We start from the raw sequence: 27,392 nt of genomic DNA on the forward strand, positions 1-27,392 counted from the left end.
CGCATTGACCAATTTATACGACTGGACGTGGGATCGTACATCCATCGGGCTGAAGTCATGATGGCAGATGTAGAGGTGCCGGCTTTCGTGCTCGTTTGTCCTAGCGTAGCTGTTTCTATCGATGTTGAAGACTGAGCGGAGTGGCCTTCATGCTGTTTGGATGTAGATACGCTTCCCCAGACTCCATCATTCAACCCAGCTGTATGAGGTAGCCCCGTATCTGATAAGCTGCCTTTCAAGCTTTCTTTATCCCAAAACACTACGCCTCCAGGAACCCCAGTCATCTTACTGTACAGTATGGGCGTTGGCAAAGAAAGCGAGTCCGGCTCAGGTTTCCACCAAAATTCCAAAGTAGATTTGTCAAGAGTATCCAAAGCTTGTTGCTCCTGGTTGATGTGGGAAGTCAATGAGAACACGTGTTTCCCATCGGTCTCAGATATGTAGTGCTTGAGGCCATGAGCTGAATGCGTGAAACCGTGTACATCTGCAGTGGTGGGTGCTTGACTCTCATATGATGAAGGGGCGGTTGTAGAGTATCTCGGTTGCGTTAAATTGGACACCAAGTCAACTTGAGAAGTGTGCTCAGAGTCAGATAAAGGAACATCGGAAATAGCTGGACTAGGAGCAGTTATCACGAGATAATGTTCCGACGGAGTCGTTCTTTCCTTGCTGGGTATGTTTGGAAGCAAGGTTGCGCGAGTTGTAGAGACATCATGGGAAGCGAACTGAGACTTGCAGGGAATCCAAGCTGGAGACTTGAGGTTCCTACTTTAGAAATCAGTGAGCGTTCTGTCATGTTCTAGTTTCCATTGCCCACCTACTCCAGAGAAGTTTTGGATGGCCCATTCAGAGACATACTGACCTGAAGGACAGTTATAATATGAATTCCTGAAGTCTAAAGGAAAAAGCGTCAAATGCCCTTCCAAGCCTCGCGAGCTTTAGTTCATTCTATAAGTTAAGATGCAACCAAATTTCCAAACTTCCATCTCCAGAGGCTACTTTGTTAGAGTAAGTGACAAGTGTTTTACAATCTGCGGCCGCAGAAACATTCTGTGCTATCAACATTGATCCTCATTATTTGGCTCGCTTTGGAAAACTGCCTGCGCCTAATTTGGAGTTTATAACCGTTGATTGCTTCCGAAATTTTTTTCTGTGCCGGGACAAATCTCGACAAAATCGACCTAGTGCAGAAAACATATATAATTGTTATTTAGACTTTTGATGATTTCTCCATACATACATTCTAAAAATGGCTCCTGTTTTGACTCGAGTCAAAAAAGAACAACTTCGAAAACGCCGTAACAACCTGCTTCGCCGTCACAATGAATTTTGGCTTCTGTATGGGATCAAAAGCTGGCTTGTAATGGAGCTCCCAGACGGTCAAGTCGTTACGTACCATTCTCACCCAAACAGCACTCCACCATCAGCGGAAGACATGGTAAGGGCAAGACGAAGGTTCAACATCTTATAGTGATTTTCCATGAAGTGCTAATGCATAGAAGAGAAACCGCGACAAGCCCCCAATTGTCAAAACATCTCGCGATTATGAGACAACAAACCTTGGTCAGCCAACGCATAGCATGCCCCACTGTGTCGATACTCCAATCCGAGAAAGAGGCATATGGGAGGATCTGGCACACTACCTGGACGAATATCGTCGTGCAATAGTATGATCGAACAAAATCGGCCTCATTCAACCCTTTTTCAAGACACTGCAGACAAGCCAGATGTATGAGAAATTTGAATGTGATGTTTTCCATTATAGTTATCTGCTGTGCTGTACTTCTAAGACAGCGAGTGATCGAAAAATATTTAAACTAGCTATAGTACTCCAATTTCTCATTTCGCGCAAAATATCAAATTATCAAGCCATGTATGCTCCTTATTATGGCCGACACAGACCTCAGGAAGAGAATCGTTGTTTACATAAAGCCCCTTGATCAACTTTAGTTTCCTTCCATTTATCCCGCCAATCGTTTATGCTTGTGCTTCGAGTGATGCTTTCCATGCCAGTGGACAAGGACATGATTTGAGGACGGATGATGATTACCTGGAATGAAATGTCATCAGCTAGACGTACTGTCATATGGATTGTTCTTTGTTACTTGGAGAGCGATGTAGCGGCTCTAGCTGCAGAAGAACGAATTAGTGGGATGCATGATTATGATGAAACTAGGAAGCTATAGATGACATGACCTACCTTCAGCGCCGCGGAAAGTTCTGGGGGCATTGGACGAATAGCCTAGTCAATGATAAATAGCTAGAATACCAGACGGGAGAATTTAAAACAATTACCATGGGGATTGCAAAAGCCAGAGTTACTATCAAGAAAAAACCCCAAATGATCATAACTCCTGTCAAAGGTAGAATTTATCGATACTGTAGACTTCGTGTTTGGAAGAAGAATGGTGGTGTATTTATCATCGCACAATATACACAGATCGAAGGCACCAAGAATATGATGACAATCATACATCTTCTTTTAATTGCTATTTTGAATGACTCACAAAATCGATGTAAAGTACATTACTATAAATATAATCCTGGTCTGAGGGGCTTTGAGAGGAACTAGCCAAGTTTTATCTTGTTCTCGAGCTCGCCTTGTTGTCTCACTTTATGCGACCCATGAATGTTACAGCAAGAATACTGGAAGACAGGATGGGGATCTTCAATTACACAGAGAGACAGAGATTTTGCCCACCGTTCCAAACAGAGATTCGAGACAAAATAGCCTCCATGCCAGGATTCTCTTCAAACTATCTACCATTTCGAGCCCAGCATATCATTCTACGATGTATACAGCGGCACCTGGAAACTCAATTCTTCCAATTCATCGTCCGATGGCTACCATCGGAGTCAATTAAAGTTGGATGGAAATGTGCCGAGTCAGTGGAGTTGCACAGGATTTTCAACTTCCTAGCAAAATACCAGGGCAACATTCAAGATCGTCGCTTCCACTTGGCATGGAAAGCAATCCAGCGGTGGCGCTGCGTTATTACAAACATTCGTCATGCCGCAGTTCACAGGATTGAGAAGGGACGAGATACTCTGCTGCGAATGAATCATATTGCGATCAAGCTAGTCAGATGCATTGCTGGATTTGAAATGTCGCACAGCCTCCGTGGTCTTCAGAAAGTTCTACACAAGAAAATCTCAAGTTTGGACCAGTTGAACACTCGGCTGCGGAGAAATCTCGACCAGCAATTATTGCTATGCGATACCTGTCCAAAGGACCACGAAAAACGCTTGAAACTGCTACCCGAGGCTGCAAACAGGCTCCAGCAATCTCATGAAGACATATTCATCGCTGAAGTCAGTAATTACATAGGCACCGAGTTTGAATCCTCATAGATTGACTTAAAATTCATAAGCTGTGTGAAACGTACGTAGAGGTTCGAAATCGCGGAGAGTGAAGTTGAATGTGATTAAGCGTGTCGGAGAGCTAACTCAAGGGCACTTAACAATGTATTTCCTGGACTGAAGCCTCTAAACAGTTCGTCGCTTCCCGTATTCAAAAATACACTGATGAGGCCATGATTGCAAGAAAGACTTTGGGCCCTTCAGCTATACAAAGCAGGGCTATATACTCACTGTCATAGCCAACCAGAGGCCGATGAAAGGGGGAGGGAACGCCCCATTGTTGTTTCAATTGTTTCTCGGCTTCAGTTTCTTCGGCTCGTGATTTGTCCAGTGCTACCCTCAAGAGTATGATTGTTCGGATCAAGCGTGGATCTTTCACCGGCCCTTTCCCGGAATGGAAATGATACTGCAATACCAAATTCTGTGTGGATTCCATGATTGTGATGATAAGCTGGCGAAACATTCGAAAACAATCTCGATAGAATTCGTTCTCGCGCTCCTGTTGAGCTTTTTGTCGCAGCTTTTGTCTCCTCAAATCGGCACGTGGTATGTTGATCTGCCCCTTGCAAAGCTGTAGACGCGACCGTGTCATTTCCAAGGCCATTGTAGACCCTCTTGCCATGGAAATTTGATGATCTAGAATGTTGATTTCAGGGACCGATAAGCCAATCGAGGGAATTTTAGGAAGAGTGTTTGCTGAAGTCTCATGTTTTGCCGCATCAAGAGGCCTGCTGTAGATGCTCGAGCTATTGTCGGAAAAATCGGTTGGCATATTGCGGGATCTTGATCCACGCGGAAATAAAAGCTTGTGACCAAATCGATAGGACTAGCATTGAAATAAACACGACCTAATAACTGAAGGGGGCGGAGTATGTACTAATAGCTAAATTCATGGTTGAAAACGTTGATTCATTAACAGTTTTTAATTTTTCACAGCGGCAAAAGGTTATCACCATCGATCTCTGGCTTCAACACTAGATAATAAACGATAGATTGCCAGTACTTCAAAGATACATTTTTTTTAAGATATTTAATTTGCGCTCGAAATTGAATTGATCACGCATTCGTGCCCGAGGATGTTGTAGCAAAGTAAGAATGTGACGATCAGAAAAGACCATGGGGATCTCCGAAATGATATTCTGCGTTCCGATAAGATGCGTCACCAAAAGAAAAATCTCTATAGTCGTCTTTTTTTGAACAGGCTTGTTTGGTCGGAGAATTGATCCTGACGCCTTTTTCCATTATGACAGGAGCATTGCCTGTGTCGAGGCCATTCTAAGACCAAATGGTCCGCGCGCCCAAAAGGAGCAAAAGCCTGTTGACTATCAAGTAGCTTCTGTATAGATGTTGGAAAGCCTCCAATCCTGTCGCAATGGCTGCCACTTATTATTTCTATGGACACCCTCTCCCCGAGGCTGGCTACCGGGAAGGCGACGGGTTTTCGAAAGTACCCGCAATGAGTGCAACAATTGAGCGCGCTTACATTTCCTAGATCACATCCGTGGCTAGTCTGAAATCGAGCAGTGGGAAATTCGACTAATACTCGCTGGAGAATGGAAAAAGCACCGGGTCTCGCACAAAGAATCGAGCCTCGGCATTGAAAGCTGTCATGACTTCTGACGGGGTTTTCATCCAGCTCAAAGAAAAACATCGCCGTCGCGAGAACCGCCCGGACGAGCGAATCTGGAACGGCGAAATTCATCTTGAAGATCTTTTCCAATGAGTTGATATCGTCTAAGTCGGGTATTGGACCGTGAATCTCATGGTCAAGTCGGAAGATATCCGGCTTCGAAAGGCGTGGAAGATAATTTAGTGCCTCGAAATAGCTTTGTTTGCCGTCCATCGAGGGAGAAAACATCAAGGCCCGGAGAAGACGTGGTAGAGCGCCCTCCCGGATTCTGCTGCGCCAGGCTGAGGAGGACTCGTGAATAACAGACGACCACCCGGTTCCGACCGAGAGAAGGAGATCATGTCTTTCTGCTGCAGGCCAAACTACACTTGACTCACGCAGAGCAATGGACAATGGGTTGTTTGCACGCACTCCTCCGTCCTGCAAGGGACCCAGACCAGGCAACACTCTTGTGGAAAAGTAACTTCAGAATGTCAGCTTCATCTGTTCAAGGGAGCACGGGGAAAGTAACTTACAACGGTGCTGCAACACTAGAGATTGCTCTGCCATGTTATAAACAGTATTAGCAACGCAAATCATCACAAGTTTGAAGTACGCACATCGGGAGTGGACTTACGCTTCTAACAGATGCAATTCCTCTTGGTTGTCGTTGGGAGCCACAAAGTCATAGGCAGCAGGAGCTGCATTCCGACCCACTCCTCGATAGTTTGCCATCGCACATGCCTTTCCATCGGAGGTACGACTTGCCACAACAGCCACTCGACAACCTGACGGGTTCACTGTGGGAACGTCAAAAATTCGACGGGCGGGATTGATGGCTTCTTGTAAAGTTTTTGATAATTTTCTCGAATCGTAGAGCCCGTGGGAGGTCAGATTGAATGCAGAGGCTAGCCAATGGGTGTAGCGAAGAATCGGGTTCCTGCAATCACGACGGAATATCTTTCGTGCTAGACTGGGAAACTTGAGGAAACAATTGGTAGTTGAAGTACCATTGATGAAGATATCAATTTCCGATAATGCACCTAGGGGTGAGTTATTGTCAGTGTTTAAGCATAGAAACTGACTCTCCCACCGGGCTTATACTTACCTACACTCGTTCCAGCGCACAAGTCTGGCAGCAATGCTATTGGTAGACCAATGCGTTTTTCCAAGGCGCAGAGAAGTCCCAACTGGATGAGGCCCCGGACGCCTCCTCCTTCTAGGCTGAGGATAACAGGGCGTTTTGTCGGAGGAAGTTGACGGATGGTCATCTTGCACTTGCGTTCACAAATCGGACATTGGACAATTTCGATTTGATACGCCCTGGAGGGTTCAAATTTCCCGAATATCGCCACACAGGTGTCACACAATGCGTGTGTACATGGCAACATATGCTCTGGAGGCCGAAACAAGCAAACAAAGCAGGTGGTAGTGGAATATAGGTTTCCTCCATGACGATGAAATTGACCAAGTGCATCTTTGCGAATAGATGAGGAAGTTCGGTTGACACTCAATTCCGCGAACCGTTCAACAAAGCGCGATCGAATACGTTCGGTGAGTCTCCCAGAAGGATAACAGTTCGAGATACCTTTACAATGAGCCTCGTATAGCATGGTAAAAACTACTGAGGGAGGGAATCCTAAAATCGTTAGCGTTGGTATTTAGTTGGGGACTGTCAGTCGTACCGTGCATGCCCGGTGGATAAGCATCCATCAGAAAAGCCGACGCGACAACTTCGACCAATCCTTCCGGAACAGCACTATGGTTGACAGAGGACATCGCGCTCTGCAAGAACTCAAGCAGGAATTCATCTTTCTTCTCGGTTTGGGGGAACCCTATGCGAGCTTGAGCCAGCAGATCTAATGGCGATGCTTTCCAGAGCTGGCCATTGACTGGAACACTTGCATTCCAGAGTGCGCTCAGATGAAATGCAGAAAACCGACCACAGACTATCTCGTCTTCGGCGTGAACTGACTGCAGCTTCTCAGATATAAGGGCCCACAACGGCTCAAAAGCGATCGTGTCAGAAAGACTAGATCTTGAACTCAGATCTAAGAATGTGATCCTTCCTCCCTCGACTATCTGACGCAGTTTTTCATATCTTGGTGAGGCGATCGCTGGCCCGTGAATGTTCTTATTGAATATAATGATCACCTCGGGTGAAGATCGAATAACTTGACTCCCGACTTGCAGCTGCCTATGTGGTTGCTGGAGCAAACTTTGCGTGGCTTTGAGATCGGATTCGGATTCGACAAACAAGCACAAGACCCGAGTCCATGGTAGGACGAGCTGTCTTTTTGTTTCTTCCTGTATTGATTCAGCGGAAGACAAGCCTCCCGCCTTCGAGAGTGCGTATTTTCGATGCTTGGTGGTCGCGTGTCTGAGCCATTTGGTATCGCCAGTATTGTGCTGTAAGCATAGACTGCTCTCAGCAATCATGAGAGGGGTATCCGTATTGATAGCCTTATGGTCAATATGTAGGCGGATCAGCCCATTAGCACCCTTGCGGGTGACATTATTTTGTGGAAGGAAAGATCGTAGGGCTCTGATTCGGCTTTTATGACCTGCAAAGTAAATTAAATCCGGATATTGGCGTTCAGGAAACGGCATCCCCTTCACAAGCTCTCCTAGACGGTCCGTATCAACGACAGTCCAATCCTCTCCTTCTCTGATAATATCTAGCCAAGCCGCCATCACGAGTGCTAGCAGCCTCTGGGTTAGGAAGGCAAGTTATAAGGCTGGTAGGCTCTTATATCTGAAAGTTCGTTCTAAACGCCGATTGTGTGGCCTCATATTCATTTCTTGATCCAGAAATCAGCAGCATAAAAGTGGTTTCAGTTGTGCGTCTCTCAAAAGCTCCCTAATATTTACGCCCAGGAACACATATTATAGGCTCATGATCATAATTGTGATGAAGCCATTACAAATACTACTTCCGTCGATTTCGTATTGCTTGATTCCCAACTACTAAGCTTCGAACCCGATAACACTTCTTAATGTTAGCTGAAATTCATATAAATATGCCACATAGTATTGGAATTCGACAGGTAGAGATCTTCTTCTTTACAAAATCCAGGAAGCATGCCTACCAATTCCCAAGAAACGCTGATTTCGTCTCCAGCCCGAATTTATCCAAGGGAGAATGTTACCTTGGCCAGAGAGACCTCTCACAGTCCCAGCGACGCCAAAGAAGACCAATATTTAAGAATGCTCAAAGAAGAGGATCAAATGGACGTAACCTTCAACATCACAGCAAGTGCGGCCAACTGGTCGCTTCTAGCCGGATACCTCGTCATTCCTGGTACCTTCGCATCACTCCAGACATCAAAAGAAATCGAACATGTTTTGACGTCCAACAAAACGGGCCGCGTTATATTCCACACCATTCAGAATCCACCATTGCTCGGAATTGCCTGTTTGTTCCTCGTGAGCGGCATAGCAGCAATGCTGTGGCTACTCCACTTCCCACACCTAAGGGGCAACTACGTGTGGCTGACGAACAAGATTTTCATGTAAGTGGGACTTGGGTACTGTAATGGCCAGAAAGTAGAAACAGCAACTAACTAATATGCCAGGCCAGTGACTTTGAACGCCGGTGCGGGACTGCTTACCACCTTGATCAATGTCTTCGCATCAAATGGAGGAATTTGGTCGGTGATGGCTATAGTGACAGCTGTTGTCACTGGGGCAATATTTATCATCTTTTTGGCTGTTTTGCTAGTTTACAAGCTCTATAAACTACCACCATTCAACGGACAAAGAATTGGTCTCCAAAATCCCGCACACCCACGCATGGAAGATTCCGAAACATCTGCAGCGGGTAATAACAAAACCTGAAGAGTGAACTGTTCTCTTACTGCGGGTGCTTTTTGAGATTCATACGGCCAGGGAGCTATGAGGATGTATGTTGGAAACTAAAACAAACCAGAGTTTGGGGATTTTTCCGGGCCCTCGTCATGCGTTTTGTCCCGACTCAGATATGGATTTGACTTATCCTCTCGGCAGTGAAGAAATTTGAATTAATATTGCAGAGTTTTTGGACCATATAAGCATAGCAGCATTGTAGAAACCAGGCTTGTCTATTGCAATTGTCTGGCAGGGTAGCTTAAGGCCATTTCTTAACTGATTATCTACGATCTCACATCAGATTGTACTCATACGCTTGCTCGCGAAGGAAAGATATGACATCGCTGTCATTATTTATGTACTACGAAGAGGGCATGTCACTTGTATATCAATCTCTTCGGATCCAAATATCAACGAATTGTACAAATACTCATCGCCTCCCTCCCCGCCCTTTATATGTTGTACGCCTATTTGAGGATGACACAGGCTCTCGCTGCAAACAGTCGGAGTTCGGCCCAATCTGACTGTCCTATCTAGGCCACAGCTATAGATAAAACAACTGGCTGAACTAAAATTTCATCGCTGTTTTCCAATCTGTGAGGCTGCTGATAGATACATAGTTGCCGAGTAAAACACATACAGAGCGCTGATATGTAAGCCTGTCCCCGTTGCCAAAATTTCACTGAATTGACACTCTAACCCAAACTATGCTTTCAGTCAGTTTCTGGAGGTTGAATAATTTCTTTTTCGGATTTTAATCTCTATTATTCCTTATCTGGAAGATATCAGCCGCCCTCCGTGGGGAGGCCTCATCTTAATATCAGGGTGCGCAGAAAATGTACTTGATGATATAAGATTCACAGTTGATAGTCGATCTATTTTATTTCTGAGGTAAGTGCTTGCATAATGCCCAAGGAATGTTGAAATCTCTATTTTGATGAGCACCCATGCATAGCTGAAAAGTTTTCTGATATATGGTTTACGTATAATCATGATTCAAAGCATAGATCAGCTGTTTTTAGGAAGAATATAAAGAGTCCTGGTTGTATCCCCATGCATTTATCATAAGATTTCATTTCTCACCATCAGCCACTCAAAATGTCACCTCGTCATTATAAAGGCCCAAAGAACGGCGTCATAAAAGCTCAATCAGCGGTTAGGGGCGATAAAAAACTCTCCAACCTCGCAGACCAGGGTCTTTTGGCACTTGGAGATATCATTTCTCGGTCCAAGAAAGATGATTGCGCGCAACAAGCTGTATCTGTCGGTGTGATAAATGAATTCACAAATCATGAAGACGCCACATATCATCATACGAGTACCACAGATGAGCAACGCCCCGAGCCCAAAGATCAGACTGAATAACAGAGTTTGAATGCAATGAAGCTCCTGCGGATGCATAAAATCTCAAAGCAGATGATCATGACACAACATGGGCAAGAAAAGGTGTCGGCAACATTCCTTTAAATCAATCTCTTATTGTTTGATCCCGTGCGGCCTTGATACAAGTGACATGAAAGTTTCAAGACGTGTGGTTGAGCAGGCTGTCTATTTGTTGTTATACAACCTTCCAGAAAAATTGAAGAACACGAAGCTTTTTACAATATGAAACCCTTTTTTCGGCAATTCAAATGAAAAGATCTTCACTATAGAACACCACCACAAGACAAAAGCCTCAGTGCCGCCGCTAGAAGATCAGAGAACACTCTCAAGCTAAATGTTCTTTCCCAGACATAAGTTTTGCTAGATTCAATGATTGATGTAGAGGCAGCGCAATCAATATCTCTTTTGTGCTATTTTACTCTACATCCAACAGTGCTTCTGAGAAGAAATATAGACAGCATCCCTGGTGGAATTTAGGTTATGACTCTGTCGCTCTCATAAGAACAAGCAGTCCTGATAGCATTCAAATGAGAAATGATTGCGCTCCTATGAATAAATACCGCCCACTTCAGCCCTGGGCATCATATTTGAGCATATATCCCTGTTATACAGCCCAGCCGACGAGATTCATTTATACGCCCTGGGATTCCTCCTCTCTGCCAATTTTATGCCACCCTTGATCATTTTGTTTCACGGAGTCTGGCAGGCTCTTATGGATTGGCTTGGGGTATTGTAATTTCTTGAAAATAGACGGTGAGCACAGGGCAATAGATCTATTTCAGACAACCAGTGGATAATAAGACTTACTAGCTGATCTTGTGAAAGCGGCCAACCTTCCAAATTTGTCACCAGTGTGTAAATTTGGCCAGAACCTTTCATCCGAATGCTCAGATGAATATCAGCAGCACATTCAGAACTGTATTCAGACAGCTTTCTGAAAAGTGTTTCCCTTCTTCTTCGAGCTTTCTGATTAGATGCACTTCGGGGTTTTATAAATGGCCGCGGAGAATTATTCATTGTGGTAGAGAAGCTTGGAATTGGATAAGTCGTGACGGTCAAATTTAATCTGAGACCAGGCACGTCCTACTATATAACTGCTTGGCTGTGCCTAACGAACATTTATCTCAATCAAAAAAGAATGTTCTATCAATGGACCGACCGATTTTCACGGTTCAACGAGCGGTATCAGCTTCTGTGAAATTTCAACGGTTTAGCAACGAACCGGCATCAACGATTATATTCCTTCCATTGAAAACATGAGGGAGGGCTCGTGCAGTGTTGAAACGCAATGGCATGGTGGTATCAATGGTCGTATCATTTGATTATTACTGCTCGACAAAGCATCAATTTTGTATGATGTACCTTGGTACATATACCAGTTGAAAAAATTGAGGCCGTATTCCAGACTACCACAGGTGCGTCATAATTGGTTGACGGTCTCACATTCGACCATGATGGTCCGTGGGATACAAAAGAATCAATTGCATCTAAGAGCAAATGCAATAGGCAAGACACCAGCAATTATTTATTCGAGGTTCAGTGGTGTGTCTCGTTTAGCGGGCGACATATTCTGCATATTGAAAAATTTCAGTTCAATTCTCATACATAGTTTGAAACAAAAAGTCTCTCCTTGTGTGTTGTTGCCTTATGGTTGCTACTACGAAGCTTCTAGGATTTCCCTGAGCCTGGAGATTCTGTGGAACCCATGAGACAGGCAAAAAAGCGTCTTGGAGAAAGTAGTTCAAAATGTGTTGGGATTCCTCGCTTTGGTGGCTCCGCAGCTTCGGAAAGCGCCAGACCGGTCACGGCAACAGCTTTCATCCTTAACACCAACATTGTACCCCCTTCCAAGGGTTGCAAATGTGGCTGCCATGGCTTGCGTCCTACTTTTGCCGCCCAGAGGCACAAATCGACTCCATAGAGGTGTTATTGAACCTATTGACGACGGTAGAATCTAAGAGGTTCTAGCTCCGGTTGGCTGAACAGATAACGGGGATTTAGCTGGCCTCCAGACCACATACTACATTTGCCAGCGTAAAATCAATTACAGTACTTTACTTAAACATCCAGTAAAACAGTACTGCATTTTACTGGACATATCAATTTTCATTCATGTACAATATATCAGATTCTAGAGCCTTCAATGACGATTAGTGTCACCAGCCGATAAACCCACATTGTTAGGATTTGCGCCAAGCTTCACAAGCACCGCCGTATGCTGATTCGTATTGTCAAAATCATATCTCAAGGCTCTGTCGAGCTGTTCCTGACTAGCAAATGGGCTGAGATGTTCCAAGAGCTGTTCCTTCATCTCACCTTGGCCGGCTATGATGTGCTCCAAGATAGAATGACTGACGCCATCGCGAGCAGTAAAGACCGCGCCATGTTTTATTAAGCAGTCAATTATTTCTCTATATCCAAGGTAGCCTGCTTCAATGAGTGGCGTATATCCAAACAAGCCTCTGTGGTTGACTTTCGCCCCGACAAGGGCTAGTGCATCAAGCATATTCACAGAGCGGGTAGATATCGCATATGTCATCGCGCTGTGACCCATACAGTCGAGCTGGTTGACATATTCAGCTTGCTCTTGCCCGGACATTCCTTTTAAAATCCGGTGAACGACGTTGAAGACCTGCGGAGACCGGCTTAGGATGGAAAGATGTAAAATGCTCATCCCTAATTTGTCCGTATCAAAAATAGCACACGGGCTTCGCTGTAAATACAGGGCACCAATTCCTTTGAAGTCTCGAAGAACACAGCTATGTGAGACTGGCCACTGGGATTTGGCACACTCAAAAATAATGTTCTGCATGATCCTTGCGGGACAGTCAATATCTTTGAAGATGTTTGTCAAGATACAAATATCTCTTAGTAGTGGTTGCTCACAATTTATCGAGCTTTGAGCAATCTTGTATAACCATGACATTTGCCACTTATTTTCGTTGAACAGTACAGCTAGAAAATTCAGATTTCGAAGCGTAGGGCCCACTTTGTGCGTGAGAAAACCGAGCGAGGCAAGTAAAAAGTCCCATCTGCAGAACACAAACGAGATCGTGTCCTCAAGTGACAGGTAGTCCAGTATGTCGTATAATAACTCAGGAGGGAGCGAAAGAATCGCACTGGTAATGTCGCTTGACCGATCGTTACTAGACTTTAGTTGCTGTTCCATCTTCGACACTCTGGCTTTCAAAGGCTTGACCCGAACAAGCTGTTGGCGTTGATGTCGATGGAAGTTCTCTAGCGTGGGGCTCAGAGGTTTGAATATTAAAACAGTTTGAAAAATACTAATTATGGCTTCTGAATATCCTTCCCATTCAAATTTGATGTCGACAAGGAAATTGAGTATGTTATGCAAGCGTATGTGATGCTATCTCGGTATAAGTGAGGTGTGAGCGTCCGCCCTCATTTATACTTAACATATCAGATTTGTGTCAACAATATGAATGATGCATTTTGAAGTCCAAAACTATCTGCGGCAAAGAAATAAATTTTGCTTCTGATTCCTTCTTCCAATTTCGTCAAATATCTATGAACTTGATTCATGATATTCTTTATGCTGTCAATCCACCATTCAGGTTAGTCTCAAATTAATAAAAGGGGCATATATAATGGCTTCCTGTTACTATTTGAGAGATATCTTTCCTGGGATATCAGTTACTCTTGGTTAAGTAGACGAGCTAGCCCGGCCTAATCGGAGATATATGGGTTAGTACTCGGTCGGTGATCTACCCCCGCCTCTCCTTATTTTAAGAGTGGAGTATACAGCGGATTGGGCCTTGCCTAATATTATTCATAAGATTTCCCTCATACAGTAGTAAGTAGTATTCGAAAACAGATTCCCCCCGAAGACACACTCGTTTTCTTTCCCAGCGACCCACTAGAGTGTCAACCCCGGATCGCCCTGTTTCATGTCGCTCTCACAGCCAATCACAGCTACTAAAATTCCTAACAAGGGGCTTTCTAGCCAAATTAAGCTTAGAATGGGGCGTTGGGAAAGAAAGCGTATGTGTCTTCGACGGGAATCTGTTTTCGAATTCCACTTTACAATCCCGCGATAGCTCTGGTAGACTGATTTTAGCGGAATGATTTAAGACCATATTGTAGTCCTCAATTCCTCAGAGCTGTATGAATCCTTCTCTCAGCTGAATTGTCTTAGCTTGCGAAAAGAATACCACGAGGCTAAGCCGCGGGATTTAGGCAAACAAGTACGCCAGAAAAACTTGTAGAAAAGACGACGTGTATTGAGGTGTGTAAGCTAGATCGAAGGCCGGTCTCATGCAAGGTCGCTTAGGGGAAACACTTCTCGTATCGCAGGGGATACCCAGAGTATGCTCACACATCAGCTCTATAGTCAGGGCCTTTGAAACACTGCAGTGGGAATTTTTCAATCATCGTCAGCTTCAACAACACTCTTTGTCGCAAAACAAGAGGCACTTGAGCATTTCAAATCATAGATCGAATCCGCTTGTACAAGATCAATTATCAGTCATTCATCCAAGATACACTTCTTACCTCCATATACTCATTCTAGTAGGCATTGATCATGCATAAGATCAATATGAGGATGGGCAATAAAAATTCCTACGAGACTCAATTCAGGGAAGCCTAGAGCTAATGACAACTACATCGATGCCCAATTTCTTATTACGGCGTTGCCGCTTGGACTTAAATCTTTTCTCCGTGTTTCATACATTGCGTTTAAGAACACCAATAATCTAACAGTCATCGAATAAATCTATAATGGGCCCGAAAGTACATGAGTGTTCACAAGGTCAGCCTGATGATATATCATACAGACATATTTTGCCAAAGAGATCCAGTCACAGTGGAGTGAAAATCAGAAGCATGTCGCTGGAGATGCATGATCTCTGCGAACTCCTCGCCGCAGAGTTTGCATTCAATTGGGTTGCTTGACACAATTTTCTTGAGATGCTTGACCCGGATATGTTTTGTGACGTCTCCGTGTGAGGCAAACTTTTGCGTACGCTTGGGAACGTCCAGATTTGGTTGCCCCAGGCAAATAAAACAAAATAAAGGTCGATGATCTTTCATTGCAGATCGAATAGCAGACTCAAGAGGGCATTCTTGCTGATCGATTGTGTCGGGCGCTTCATTTTTCAGTTGGGAATTTTCACTAGAATCTTTTGGTCGCTTTTCCCGAGGCAGACGACAAGTGTCTCCCTCCTGAAATTGGGAGTATTCGGCTACTGCATTAATTGCTTCAGTTCTTCGAAGCGTCTCCTCTTCTATCGTCGAGCGAGGTAAAGAAAGGAGGCTGTTGATCAAGCGTTGCTGCGGAAGAGGAACATCGTTCGAGCATTTCAGAGGCTTGGGCGAAGAATCTTGTTGTCCGATCCCTGACAACTGACGCTTGATCTCCAGCATAGGTTGCTCTCTGTCATATATTTCTTGCACTTCCTTGAGAAGTTTATCATATTCTCTCTTTTTGGTCCCTGCCAGCTCTTGGTTCAATTTTCTGTAGGCTTCATATCTTGGTGTTCCTTTGTGCTTTGATGGGGGGCCTTGAAAGGATCGAACGATCTCATCACGCTGACGTATCAATTTTTTAACCACTGTCAAGTGATTGAGAGAGAAGGATTGCTCGGTAGTCAGCCTCTGTGGACGATTTGGATCGATAGTGCGACTCATCCGGCAGGCTGCACGCATGATATCGTCTTCTGGGTCGAGGCCGCGAATTATTGCTGGCAAATTCTTCGAGATTCTTCTGCTGAGGTAGAACTTTAGAAATGTTCTCGTATCGGCATGGTGCATGACAAGATTACGCATAGAATCACTGACCGAGCCTAGAAACGAGTCAGCCTATCGCGTCTAGGGGTCGATTCAGGTTTCTTACCACTACTGTCAAGAGCCGTTCCTGCTCCATAGCGTAAACTATACGGACGTGTCACCTGTCGGATGCCTGTGATCACTCCAATCTTCTTGACCCACGGTTCCAAGGTCGAGTAAGGAAGAGGTCTAGCGGGAGAGATACCGATCCCGTTCAAAGTCCTTTCCGACATCCGGAATACTGGTACATCATCCATCGTTGAGTCAAGTTGTAGTTTTAGCTCATTGCACTCTTCGCGAATTCGGATCTGAGGAAGCTGACTGGCGGACACAAGTACTTCTTCTCCGCCAACGCGATCAAATGCACGATCCGCAAAGAGAAGGCCTAGCAAGAAAACATGAGGGCTTAGCACCAACGAAGGATCAAAAATGATTTCTGGTAGAATATATGTGTTCCTGGAAACGTTTCAGCAAGAGTCAATGGTATGGTATTGTGTACTCACGCATCTTTAGCGCCCAGCCATTCCTTGGTGAATTCAAAAGTAAATTCTATCACAATACGATGTGGCCCGCCTCGTGGATCACGCAAGAGGCTGACTTGGATGTGACGGTATCGCAGATTAAGAATGGCCTGCGGCCGGTTGGTTGTGAGACCTGCTAGCTGCAAAAAAAGCCCAAGCTCTATGCGGTGGCGGCCATGCCCGAACTTTTTCTCTGTTGTGCTGATTGTAGTTTCCACAACCTTGGCCAAATCCTGAACATCCATAGGCGGCTTATCCCTTCCTCTTTCCGACAATTTATACTTCTTGGCTAATCTTCGAATTACCTATTTCCGAAAGTGTCAGTCATGGAGAAGGACAACACAGCTGAGATGAGAGATGGTGGGAGCTCATACTCGCCGCATCTGACGGTTCATTTGATTACCGATTTTGTTTGATGTGAACCTTTCGTGAACCAGGCGAAATACTTTCCAGAACGTATCCAAGGAGCTTTTGCACTTGATCCCCGGAAGCCTTCTTCCATTCTTGCCGCGTCGCAAATTGAGAGTCCATTCGAGGAAGTTATACAGAATAGGAATCGATATGCGACGGTATTCCTCTCCGGGCTCCTTTTGAATGAAACGACAGAACCTTGCGTTTATATTTGTCAGCTGAAGAATGGGACGTAAAAGGAAGGATTACATGCAGCACTCACTGGGTCCATTTTTCCTCGACGCGGTCGAGAAGGGTCGTGGTGCCTTTTCCGTAGTCTTCCTGAGTATAGATTGCCTCGTCGAAGGTACCAAGTTGCTTGATGTAGTACTCCGGTGGGTGCTCGTTGTCTGCAAAGAGTAGGGCAGCGTCACTGGCATACTCTAACTGAGCTTCCTTGTCCTCAGGCTCGGTAATATCAGTTTCAGAGCCGCTATCACTGTCTGTACCAGAGAAGTCACTTCCACTTGGCGACTGGCTATATGGATTGCGACATTGACGGCCCATCATGTGATGATAATGTCGTCAGCATGCAAGTACAAGCAATTCGCAGAAGTGACTGAGGTGTGCTTTGGAAGTGCAAAGCAGTACTAGACCTTAGGCGAGCAAGATTGACAGGAAATTTCGAGGACAGAGACATACCCTCCTATTTATAGGCTGAAAACTTTTCAAGGGAACTTATGGTACCGAAGCCAGGAGCCTGAAGGGATTCCGAACTATAGAAGGATGTGGGCGCTGAAGTGGATCCTGCGGAACGAATGAAAGGCCACTGCGGTGCGGCTACGGTTCGCACAGTCCGCAGCGCGACGGAGAATGGGTGCGTGTTCAATAGGTGAGAGTGAGTGGCAGGAAAGTTGGCAAATGGGCGGCCAAAAACGGCGCTCCGGAAGGCCATTTTCGGCTGTCTTCTTGCCGTCTTCTAGTTTTTAGTAGTATATATTTAAGAGCTTTAGGGCCAATATGGCCTAATCTTCTATGCCAGTTATTTATCTCTATATCTTTATCTTCTAGATATAGTAGCTTATTTTGATATTTTATATTATGTATCTTATTAGGATATAGTATATTAGTATTGGTTTTATATAGGGTATCTTTATATCCTTTTATTGTTGGTTTTTTATTATTATATATATATACACTATTTTCTTTGAAAATAGATATACCTTTTAGTCTATTGGTACTTAGTATATTAATACCTAATTCAGGCATATATAGCACATTATGCATTATATATATATAGTTTAGATTAGTCTGTATAATAACAGTTCCTTTATATTTTATTGGTATTTTTAGTGCTTTTCCCCAGTTCACTGATTCATTTACTGCTTGTTTATAACAAAAATAATTTAAATTTGTAATAACAGAGACAGTAGCAGCAGTATCAATAACAAAATTACAAATAGGTCCAATCTGATAGGGCAGTTTGCCTAGATAACCTTTATTATTTGTAAGTATATTTTTGTTATTTTTAGTATTAGGGGTATTATTAACACTTACATCATTATCAAGATCTAATAGAAGATTATCAATCTCCATATCGATATCCTGAATAGGTATAGTGTCAAAATTATCTGAATCAGACAGAATAGTATTAACAACAGCAACTTGATCGTTATTTTGTAGGTTTTTGTTTTTGTTATTTTTGTTGTTTTTGTTGTTTTTGTTGTTTATATTGTTTGTAGTGTTTGTATCGTTTGTATCAATTGATTTCCACCAATCTGGACGCTTATTAGGGTATAGGAAATAACAATCATTAACATTATGATTGGTTTTGTGACAATTTTTGCAGAATTTGCCTTTATAAGGCTGTTTTTTCCATGGTTTTTTGGTGATTTTGTTTGTATTGTTTTTGTTAAAGAAGGAATTATTAATACTATAAATAGTATTATCTTCTTTTCCACGTGATTCATCAATAAGTGATTTTATTAGTGAATCAATAGTATATGCCTTAGGATCATTACGCAGAGATTGTGTAATATTTTGTATAAATCCTGAATAATCTTCGTCTAGACTATTCAAAATCCAGGCAATAACTACCTGATTAGGCAGTATAATCTCTTTAGATTTTAGGTCACTAATAAGCAGTTTTACCTTATTAAGGTATTGCTCCATAGTGTCAAAATCTCCCAGAGTAGTATTAAAAAATTCTTTTAATACTAGGAATTCAGTAGTAAAACCCTTAGGATTAAATAATTCCTTTAGGGTATTCCAGGCCTGAATAGCACTAGTTTCATCCTTTATATATAATAAAGGATTATCGTCACACAATAGCTTAATAATAGCTAGTGCCTTCCTGTTTTTTGCAGGAGTTATAGTGGTTTCATCGGATATTGTTCCATCTGGGTCTAGGGTATCGAACCCTAAATCCTCTTTGACCAATAGAGCGTAGGCCCTAATTGACCATGTAGTATAATTTTCGATGCCTGAGAGCTTAGGCACCTCAATTTTTTGAAGATTTGCCATAGTATATAATATATATATATATATATAGATATATATATATATCAATAGGTTTTGTATAATTTTTTTTTTTTTTTGAGGTTTGTTGACATTTTGGCCAAAATACGGGGGTATCTCGGATTTAATATTTTTAGACTTCAAAAGTTCCCAAATAGGAGATAAATAAAAAAGAGGGCAAAAAGTATATATAAAAAGGTGGTATAGCCAGATATAGACAATCCGGGCTCATAACCTATAAGACTGCAAAGGTCTTACTAGGCTTAGGGGAATATAGATAAAGGAGGAATTATTATAGATAGTTGATTACTGAGTAATCAATAAGATTAAGGACTTAGTTGCTTGATTATAGAGGATTCTGATTTATGTGTATTATTATTTCTAAAGGAAAGAAGGCCCTATTTAACCTTAGAATAGTTATACCGGATAGCTAGTATTCCAGCTATCCGGCCGGTTATCTAGCTATCCGGCCGGTTATCTAGTATACCGAATATCCGGTCGGATACTAAGTATACCGAAGATCTGGCCGGCTACCTAGTATACCGAAGATCCGGTGTTTTTTAGGGTTACTAAGCCTTTTAACTAAATCTTAGTTATATCTTTAACTAAATCTTAGTTATATCTTTAACTAGATCTTAGTTATATCTTTAACTAGATCCTAGTTATATCTTTAACTGGATCTTAGTTATATCTGTATAATATTCATAATAAGCTTAGATACTATATTACCTAGATAGTGTATTAATCTAGGTAGACCCCCTAGATATAACAGGCTAGGGCCTAGTTGATATTATATAATAGTATGTAACCTTTTTCCTGCAGGAAACCAAGGTAGACAGATATAAACAACTCTCCTTCTCTAGGATTACTGTAAACAGTATACAGGCCTAGCCCTAATCGAACAGTCATTGCTATAGCTCTTTATACTAAGTAGCCTACCTTAGGTACTATATTATAGGATTTAGAAGTATACAGCACCCCAGACGTTTGATATCAATCCGTACTTGAATCCCCTTCGAGCCACCTGTATATCGAGATCTACTCAAACCCTAGTATCTTTAAGATCCTATAATTATTCAGAATTCTTAATCTCTTTAAGAATCAGTCTGTATATCAACTGTCCAATCTAACTTCTACTATCCGATACCCTTACCTAGTTACAGATCTCTAGCCTGACAACTTAGTAACTATTACAACCTGGCTGCTTACCTACCTTATAGCCTACCTTCTGGCCTACTATCTGGCCTATCAACTGGTCAATTAACTGGCCTATAAACTGGTTAATCAACCAAGACTACTGCTACTATACTAGAGTAAAATTGATTAGTTATCTTATAGAACATTCTAAAGAACCTACTTAGGCTTATACTGCCTATATAGAGATTGCTTATATAATCTCTATATACTAGGCCTATAGCTAGATCTCCTATCAAGCTAATACAAAAAGCCCTATTCAAATAGCTTACCTAGTTACCTAGTTATAAGCTATCTTACTCTAGACCCTATAAACCCTAGAGTGCCAGATTGCTAAGGCTAAACCCTAAGGGCTGAGGGGAGTGGCTGAAAGCAGTATAGCTTACCCGTAGCACCTGGCCTTGGCATCCCCCATCAAAAAATAATTCATCAAACCTGTACCCTATAGTCTGAGTCCCTTCTAGCTAGTAATCTACTAATATTTTTTGATAGATAGCTAGTTTAGCCTATATTACTAAAAGATCTCTAAGATCCGATCGGAAAATTCTATGAATTAGTATAGATAGGGGCGGGTGCAAGATTTAAACCTTAAAATCGTGTACCCCCCCCCTCGCCAAGACTTTTTAACTATGAGTACCCCCCCCGGGTACGGGCCCGACTATATTTAGGGCACTGCACTATCGCTTCACGACGCTGCATTACTAGCGCAGGATAATGCGAAATTACGTATGGCGAACGAGAAGATTGTTAAAAAGCGCAATCGGTCAACTAGACAGATACCCTGCGAAGAGGGCCTAACGGTCGAAGAGGGCCTACAGCTAGTTGAACAGCTAAACCAGCTAGTAGAAGGTGATAGGGTAGTATCGTACGAGCAGGGCGAATTGCCTACTCAGGCAGATCCACCGCGTACTAGGGCTCTGCCTAGGTGTAGTGGGTGCAGGGAGATTGGACACAAGATTAATACATGTAAAAATCGCTATATTTAGCTAAATTGATGCGTGTTGGTTGAGATAATCGATTTTGAATTTTTCTAATAGGGTAGGTGTTTCACTCGGGCGGGAATTACGTTATAGGAAGTGAAGTTCGAGGGCCTAGGCCATACCTTCGGCATGCACTTGCTGTTTGTCCACTTTATCAAAGAGTAGATATTCAGCAGTATATACAGCAGCTAGAGGATAGCCTAAACCCTCAGGCAGATAGCTGCTGCTTTAGGTTGTAATGGTTACTAAGTTGCCAGGCTAGAGACCTGTGACTAGGCAAGGGTATCGGATGGTAGAGGCCAGATTGGACAGTTGGTACACAGACTGATTCTTGAAGAGAACAAGAATTCTGAATGATTGTGGGATCTTAAATACACTAGGGTTCGAGTGGATCTCGATATGCAGGTGGCTCGAAGGGTATTCGAGCGCGGATCGACGTCGAATGCCTAGGGTGCTGTATACTTCCAAATCCCGTGACATAGTTACCTAGTTATAAGCTATCTTACTCTAGACCCTATAGTTAAACCCTAGAGTGCCAGATTACTAAGGCTAAACCCTAAGGGCTTAGGGGGAGTAGCCAAAGGGGGTATAGCTTACCCGTAGCACCTGGCCTTGGCATCCCCCATCAAAAAATCTCCTGTACAAACTGCCCCCCTTAGGGTTAGCCCCTTCTAGCTTAAAATCTACTAATATTTTTTAATATAAAGATAATTTCACTAATTATATTCAAAGGTATTCAGGACTCGATCAAAAAATACTAAAATTCAAGATACTTAGGCGGGGGGGGCAAGATTTAAACCTTAAATTCATGCCCCCCTCCGGGGCATTGCCCGACTATATTTAATAGGAGACCCACGAGATTTTATCATATATAGATTGATACTTGACTTACTCTTAAATATCAACGAATTAAATAAGAAACACGACTACGCAGAATTGTTGAATACCGCCTTTTGTAAAGATTCTGGGCAGCTAGAAAAATGCATTTTGATTATACTCAAAATAGGGCGGTATGGCATTGCGTTACGAGCATTTGCGGAACTTGCTCTGGAACAGCCTACCTTATTCGACCACATGACCGTCCATGCTCTGGTGCCACCCCCAACAATCTCAACTCAACACGTTTGCGCTGATCTTGGTCTTGCTCTTCGGAGGATTGACAATTCCCAACGAGATCAGTATATTGATCGACTTTCACAAATCTGGGCAGGGAAAGGAAATCCCTACTCGTATTTTGGACGCCAGTGCCATACTCGCCTCACTGTACACGTCAAGCTTCGACCTCTAAGCTTCTATGATGATAACCCTCATCGTATGCCTCATTTTCGATTTATAGGAGTCAGCAAAAAATCCTGCTACCTTTGCGATAGGTTTCTCGCTAATCACCCGCTGTCATTCACCACCTCCGCTTGCCATCAAAAAGTTTATCCCATCTTGGGCCCCTCCCTTTACAAACAGCAACCGTAATTACAAACTGCATAAATTCATAATCGCGGGTATGACAATCATGATGGAAGCTGCGAATAAACAAGATCTCAATTCCGGATCAAGGCCCCGACACAAAGTAGTACCACCTGATTCTTCCTAAAAAGAAAATCATTGTCAAAGATCAGCGGCAGTTCTCGGCATGCTTGAAATACTTTGGTAATATCGACAAGCTCAATTTGCACTGTTTAGTTTGTGATCAAAACACCATGGATCGAGAAGTCGCGTCTTTTGCTGATATCGATTCAATCCATGCTTGCTGAGTTATTGTACATATTTCAAATGGATTCGACATTCTTTCTTTCGTTTTGTACAGTAACGCTTTAAGCTGGACCTGCCGCTGTTCCGGCTTTTGTTCGGAACACGGGCCTCGGTTCTCGGTCGAAACGCCCAAGCGCTCGCGTCGATAATTGCTTGCAGTACGCACACCAAAATGAAAGAATCTACAGGGATTTGAGGATACTTAATTGCATATTAGATGAATGTAGGTAACCATCTCTGGCAGTTATCAGACTCTGTGAAGCTCAAGGAAGTATTCCGGTCAGATTGCTCTCTGCTTTGAACAGAAAACAAGTCAAAGGATCAACTACAGGAAGTCATTTCCAGCCATGAAAGTTTGGCTTCACGCGTCCGTAAATTTGTTGATCTGTTCGGAAAACCAAACCCAACCACGTTCAGGGACACTCATAACGACTTTGGACTCCTAGATTACAGCGTACTGTGGAGTGGAGATTATGAACTCGAATAAATTTACTATAGTAAAGATAGGTAGATCTACTTTTTAACTAGTCTCCTATCTAGAAAGAGATAACTCAGTATATATAAGTTACATAATCAGATTTTCTAGCCTATTAGACTCTATATAGACTTTTTACTCCTAAAAGCCTTCTACGTTTATTAGTCTAAGAAATCAATTTGTGCAAAATAGGTGCACATGTCTTTTTGATTTGGCAATAGTGGAACTTCACCGATTGAAAAACGTTTTAATACCTCTGAACCGCCCACTTCTTTGACAAAAACATTTTCAACCTGCTTGCCACGACCACATCCGGCACATTGAGAGTCCGGGCTAGGCCGGGAATCATTTTCTCATCAAGACCTTGCCTTTGGATCTTCTATACTGGATGATATGTCTTGTACCATACGTGTAAGGTCTCAATAAGTGATTAAAATCATCCACGTGATAAATATGTGTAAATGACCCATAAGACAGAAAATTAAAGGCATTGAATATCAAACGTCATACGTACATTATAGGAATGTTCGCCGCCAAAATTTCCCAACCCACGACATCATCTCTACTAAGTCTCATAAGGCGTCTCATGGATAGTTTACCTCTCACATAACGCCACATGTTCATCGCTCTCCGAGGACTGAAGCTGAACATGCATATCTTCAGCCAGCTTCTCCATCCGACTGCTCGCAGTACACTGATCGCGTTTGGCTGCCGCCTCATCATCCAAGCCATGGAACAGCAAGGCTAGTATGGAAGACTTCCAAAGAATCGTCTTTCGGCTCGCATACATAGTGCAAACAATAAACAAATTTCCCATAATGACTAACAGCGTTGGAAGAATCATCCATGCCCACTGGACCTTGACTATCACTTCGTTTGTGTAGATTGTGCCAGGGAGATTGGTAGAATTTGGGCCCTGTAGGTTGGCCAAGGTCAACGACTCCGCAATTCGTGGCATTATCACATGGAGTCCAAGGTCAAAAATACGACCAAGATTCTCCGTGCCACTATATGCATTGTCGGAGCCCCACTTTGAATCCTGCTTCTTCTTGATGTAAGAAGTGTTAACCGATCCAACAAGTAGTTCGGGCATTATTTCCTGGTTATAGCAGAATGCAAACTCTGTGGCGTTTCTAGAGGGCATTATCATGGACTCATTATTGGTCATAGGAACTGTCTCTGGGGCAGGCATGACTGTATCATTCGGGCTTTCATTGGGCCTCCAGCAAGTGCTATCGGCGTAAGGACTCTTAGGAGGGACGAAAGTTTTGCCGAAGTCTGTGGAGGTCTTTTCAATGATAGATTTTCCCTCGGTAACAGATACATTGTAGTTCTGCACACAATAGCTGAGGGAACATTGTGTGACATTTTTGATAACAACACCTTCCCATAGATTCGATGGATGTGCGATAACACCGTTGTCGAATCCCAATGAGGCCTGTGCTAGAGTCATCAGAGGATTCTCGACGTTCGAATAAACTTTATTTGGGAGAGTTTGATTTGAGAAAAAGAAGTCCTCGTAAGCAGCATAAGAAGCTACTTCCCACACTGTATTAGCGTCGATAGTGATAACATCAGGAGTTCCTTCTGGCTTTTGCCCTCTCGGATAACCAAAAGTGAGATTGGTATTAGAAGACTGGCCTTGAGGAAGAATCACTTTACAATTCCCGTCAAGGTAGGGACCCCACTGAGTGGCATAACCTTGATGCGTCGGCTTGGGACAGTCGAGCGTCGCGGTGGATGTAATATCAGAACATTGGCTGCAAAGCCCCACTGATCTGTAATTTTGCCATGTACAATTGCCTGATGGGCATGAGGGCGTGATATTGAAGCTTTTGGACCATATTCCCAAATAATAGGCGCTATATAAGTCTGTCTCCGTGAGCCCAGTACCAATGTATCGTAACTGTGGCACGGAAGCTGCAATTGTATCGGCCGCTGCTATCGTGGGTGTTGACGGATAGCTCAGGATCTGTTGGATCATGGGGTCAAACGCCAGCATGAATATCAGGATCATGGCACCGAGCGAGGCTATTGGTTGACCTTGATGTCGGAATAAGAGGGAGATTGAGCCCAATGGCCCGCGACTAGCATATTCGAAAGCTGATTATGGTAAGATACATGTATACGTCAACATGAGAAGTACTAGTTAATCAAATATGGGTGAAAGGAAAGGGTCAGTTTCTCACTTTGAATATGCGATAACTGTCGACGGTCTTGAAACCACAGCCACTTCAACTGGCTGATCCCCTCTCCCACAACAAACACTAAGGATGACTTGCAACCTGTTGCCAGGATAGAAACGATGGTGTTTAAAGAGATATTACAGACAATACTCGGTCGCTGTTTACCGTTATATGCGAGGAGGATCCCATAGATAGAGACAAGACAAGCGACACTAAATGCCACTGATGCCCCTTCAAGAAACCATGTATCGAGAGTGATAGAGGTCCAAGACCGTCGATTTACCCTTTTCCCTCGCTGAGGTAGTGTACTGGACGCATGTGTGGAGAGTAATTCTGCAGTCGTGTCTTGCATTTCTAGCTCATTGTCCACATGTGAAACCATAGTGGTTTCAATATTTGACAGTTTTTTCCAATACGGGGATGTGGAATTTCAGAGGAAACAAGTCGTTGCGGGGGCTTGCTCACGCTTAAACAACCCTGAAAATACCTACCTCAGGCGGATTCAGGACACTTTGTGTCAGGGGCTGTGGAGCCAAAACTTAGCCGTATTCTCCGCCTGTCGGGATTAGCCTGTTTTTGCGGCTAAAGGCCAAAATGTCAAAGCTCATCGTATCGTGTTGGGATGTGGCTTGTATTGCTTTTTCAACGACTCCCCATCAACGAACCATAGCGCATGTGGCGTTGGACTTCACTTGTAGTGTAGTATTTGCTAAGGCAGAATCTCAAGCGCTGCGGCTGAGAAGTGGGATGCCAGACGTTGCCAGTTGGTGTGAATATTACTCCTATCCCGTGGGGTAAGTGGGATGCAGTTCATCCCAGTAGGTTGGGGTTTCGTTAAGTCGGTTCAATTTCTGGCTCGATAGCCCGCTGGATAGCCCGCTCAACGACGGCGATGAATATATATTTGTGGAACGCCCGGCCGCACTATCAACCCCCCGAGCTACCAGTCCCCGTTCTCACTATAGTTCTCCCCCACTGCCCTCCATGATCCTAGGACCATTTAATTTTCGCAGGCCGAACGGCATGGCCGCCGGCGTACGTTTGCTGAGTGGGTCACCCACCACCAACTATAAGATTATGTTCCCCGTCCACACTACTAGTGCTGAGATTCTTCGCGGTTACAGCCCCTTTGCTATTCAGGGCAATTTAGGGGTGACACTTCCTGCACCTTTTACTCGAACAGTGTTAACATCAACACTCTTATGCTCATGTAGTCCACATATCCTATGAAAGCCCCTCAAGTCTACTGGAATATTTGACTATGCGATTTCAGTGCTTCACCTTGGAATTTTATTATAATATTTCTGTCATCTCATCACCTCTTCGTGTTAGCGCAAAATACGGCAAATGTGGAAGAACAAATCACAAGAGGACTACTACGCCACGGGTTACAGTCAA

The 27,392-nt window shown here is 43.4% G+C and overlaps 9 protein-coding genes across 9 annotated transcripts; 4 read left to right on the forward strand and 5 right to left on the reverse strand.

The window, feature by feature from the left end:
* Positions 1–1,249: 1,249 nt before the first annotated feature.
* On the forward strand, positions 1,250–1,673 carry N7509_000418 (uncharacterized protein; the record flags this gene model as incomplete). The annotated part of the gene is made up of 2 exons (XM_056625065.1): positions 1,250–1,438; positions 1,500–1,673. The coding sequence occupies 2 exons, from the start codon at positions 1,250–1,252 to the stop codon at positions 1,671–1,673; spliced, it is 363 nt and encodes a 120-aa protein (XP_056493647.1).
* A 1,063-nt stretch (positions 1,674–2,736) lies between these two features.
* Positions 2,737–3,351, forward strand: N7509_000419 (uncharacterized protein; the record flags this gene model as incomplete). Its single annotated transcript, XM_056625066.1, has 1 exon — positions 2,737–3,351. The coding sequence occupies one exon, from the start codon at positions 2,737–2,739 to the stop codon at positions 3,349–3,351; it is 615 nt and encodes a 204-aa protein (XP_056493648.1).
* Positions 3,352–3,511: 160 nt separating this feature from the next.
* N7509_000420 (uncharacterized protein) lies at positions 3,512–4,132 on the reverse strand (the record flags this gene model as incomplete). The annotated part of the gene is made up of 2 exons (XM_056625067.1): positions 3,512–3,564; positions 3,592–4,132. 2 exons carry the CDS (start codon positions 4,130–4,132, stop codon positions 3,512–3,514), a joined length of 594 nt encoding a protein of 197 aa, XP_056493649.1.
* A 405-nt stretch (positions 4,133–4,537) lies between these two features.
* Positions 4,538–7,663, reverse strand: N7509_000421 (patatin-like phospholipase family protein; the record flags this gene model as incomplete). Its single annotated transcript, XM_056625068.1, has 4 exons — positions 4,538–5,438; positions 5,607–6,012; positions 6,078–6,608; positions 6,655–7,663. The coding sequence occupies 4 exons, from the start codon at positions 7,661–7,663 to the stop codon at positions 4,538–4,540; spliced, it is 2,847 nt and encodes a 948-aa protein (XP_056493650.1).
* Positions 7,664–8,176: 513 nt separating this feature from the next.
* Positions 8,177–8,806, forward strand: N7509_000422 (uncharacterized protein; the record flags this gene model as incomplete). Its single annotated transcript, XM_056625069.1, has 2 exons — positions 8,177–8,481; positions 8,545–8,806. 2 exons carry the CDS (start codon positions 8,177–8,179, stop codon positions 8,804–8,806), a joined length of 567 nt encoding a protein of 188 aa, XP_056493651.1.
* Positions 8,807–9,913: 1,107 nt separating this feature from the next.
* N7509_000423 (uncharacterized protein) lies at positions 9,914–10,180 on the forward strand (the record flags this gene model as incomplete). The annotated part of the gene is made up of 1 exon (XM_056625070.1): positions 9,914–10,180. The coding sequence occupies one exon, from the start codon at positions 9,914–9,916 to the stop codon at positions 10,178–10,180; it is 267 nt and encodes an 88-aa protein (XP_056493652.1).
* A 2,158-nt stretch (positions 10,181–12,338) lies between these two features.
* N7509_000424 (ankyrin repeat domain-containing protein) lies at positions 12,339–13,367 on the reverse strand (the record flags this gene model as incomplete). The annotated part of the gene is made up of 1 exon (XM_056625071.1): positions 12,339–13,367. The coding sequence occupies one exon, from the start codon at positions 13,365–13,367 to the stop codon at positions 12,339–12,341; it is 1,029 nt and encodes a 342-aa protein (XP_056493653.1).
* A 1,625-nt stretch (positions 13,368–14,992) lies between these two features.
* Positions 14,993–17,466, reverse strand: N7509_000425 (DUF3435 domain-containing protein; the record flags this gene model as incomplete). Its single annotated transcript, XM_056625072.1, has 5 exons — positions 14,993–16,002; positions 16,053–16,441; positions 16,489–16,811; positions 16,881–17,115; positions 17,180–17,466. Coding segments are annotated over 5 exons (2,244 nt in total), but the record flags the coding sequence as incomplete, so codon positions are not given.
* Positions 17,467–24,403: 6,937 nt separating this feature from the next.
* N7509_000426 (uncharacterized protein) lies at positions 24,404–25,825 on the reverse strand (the record flags this gene model as incomplete). Its single annotated transcript, XM_056625073.1, has 1 exon — positions 24,404–25,825. The coding sequence occupies one exon, from the start codon at positions 25,823–25,825 to the stop codon at positions 24,404–24,406; it is 1,422 nt and encodes a 473-aa protein (XP_056493655.1).
* Between the last annotated feature and the right edge of the window lie 1,567 nt (positions 25,826–27,392).

Source organism: Penicillium cosmopolitanum, assembly GCF_028827165.1.
Source record: "Penicillium cosmopolitanum strain IBT 29677 chromosome Unknown utg000003l:1.0-3747932.0:1.0-3751027.0, whole genome shotgun sequence".
Classification (NCBI taxonomy): domain Eukaryota; kingdom Fungi; phylum Ascomycota; class Eurotiomycetes; order Eurotiales; family Aspergillaceae; genus Penicillium; species Penicillium cosmopolitanum.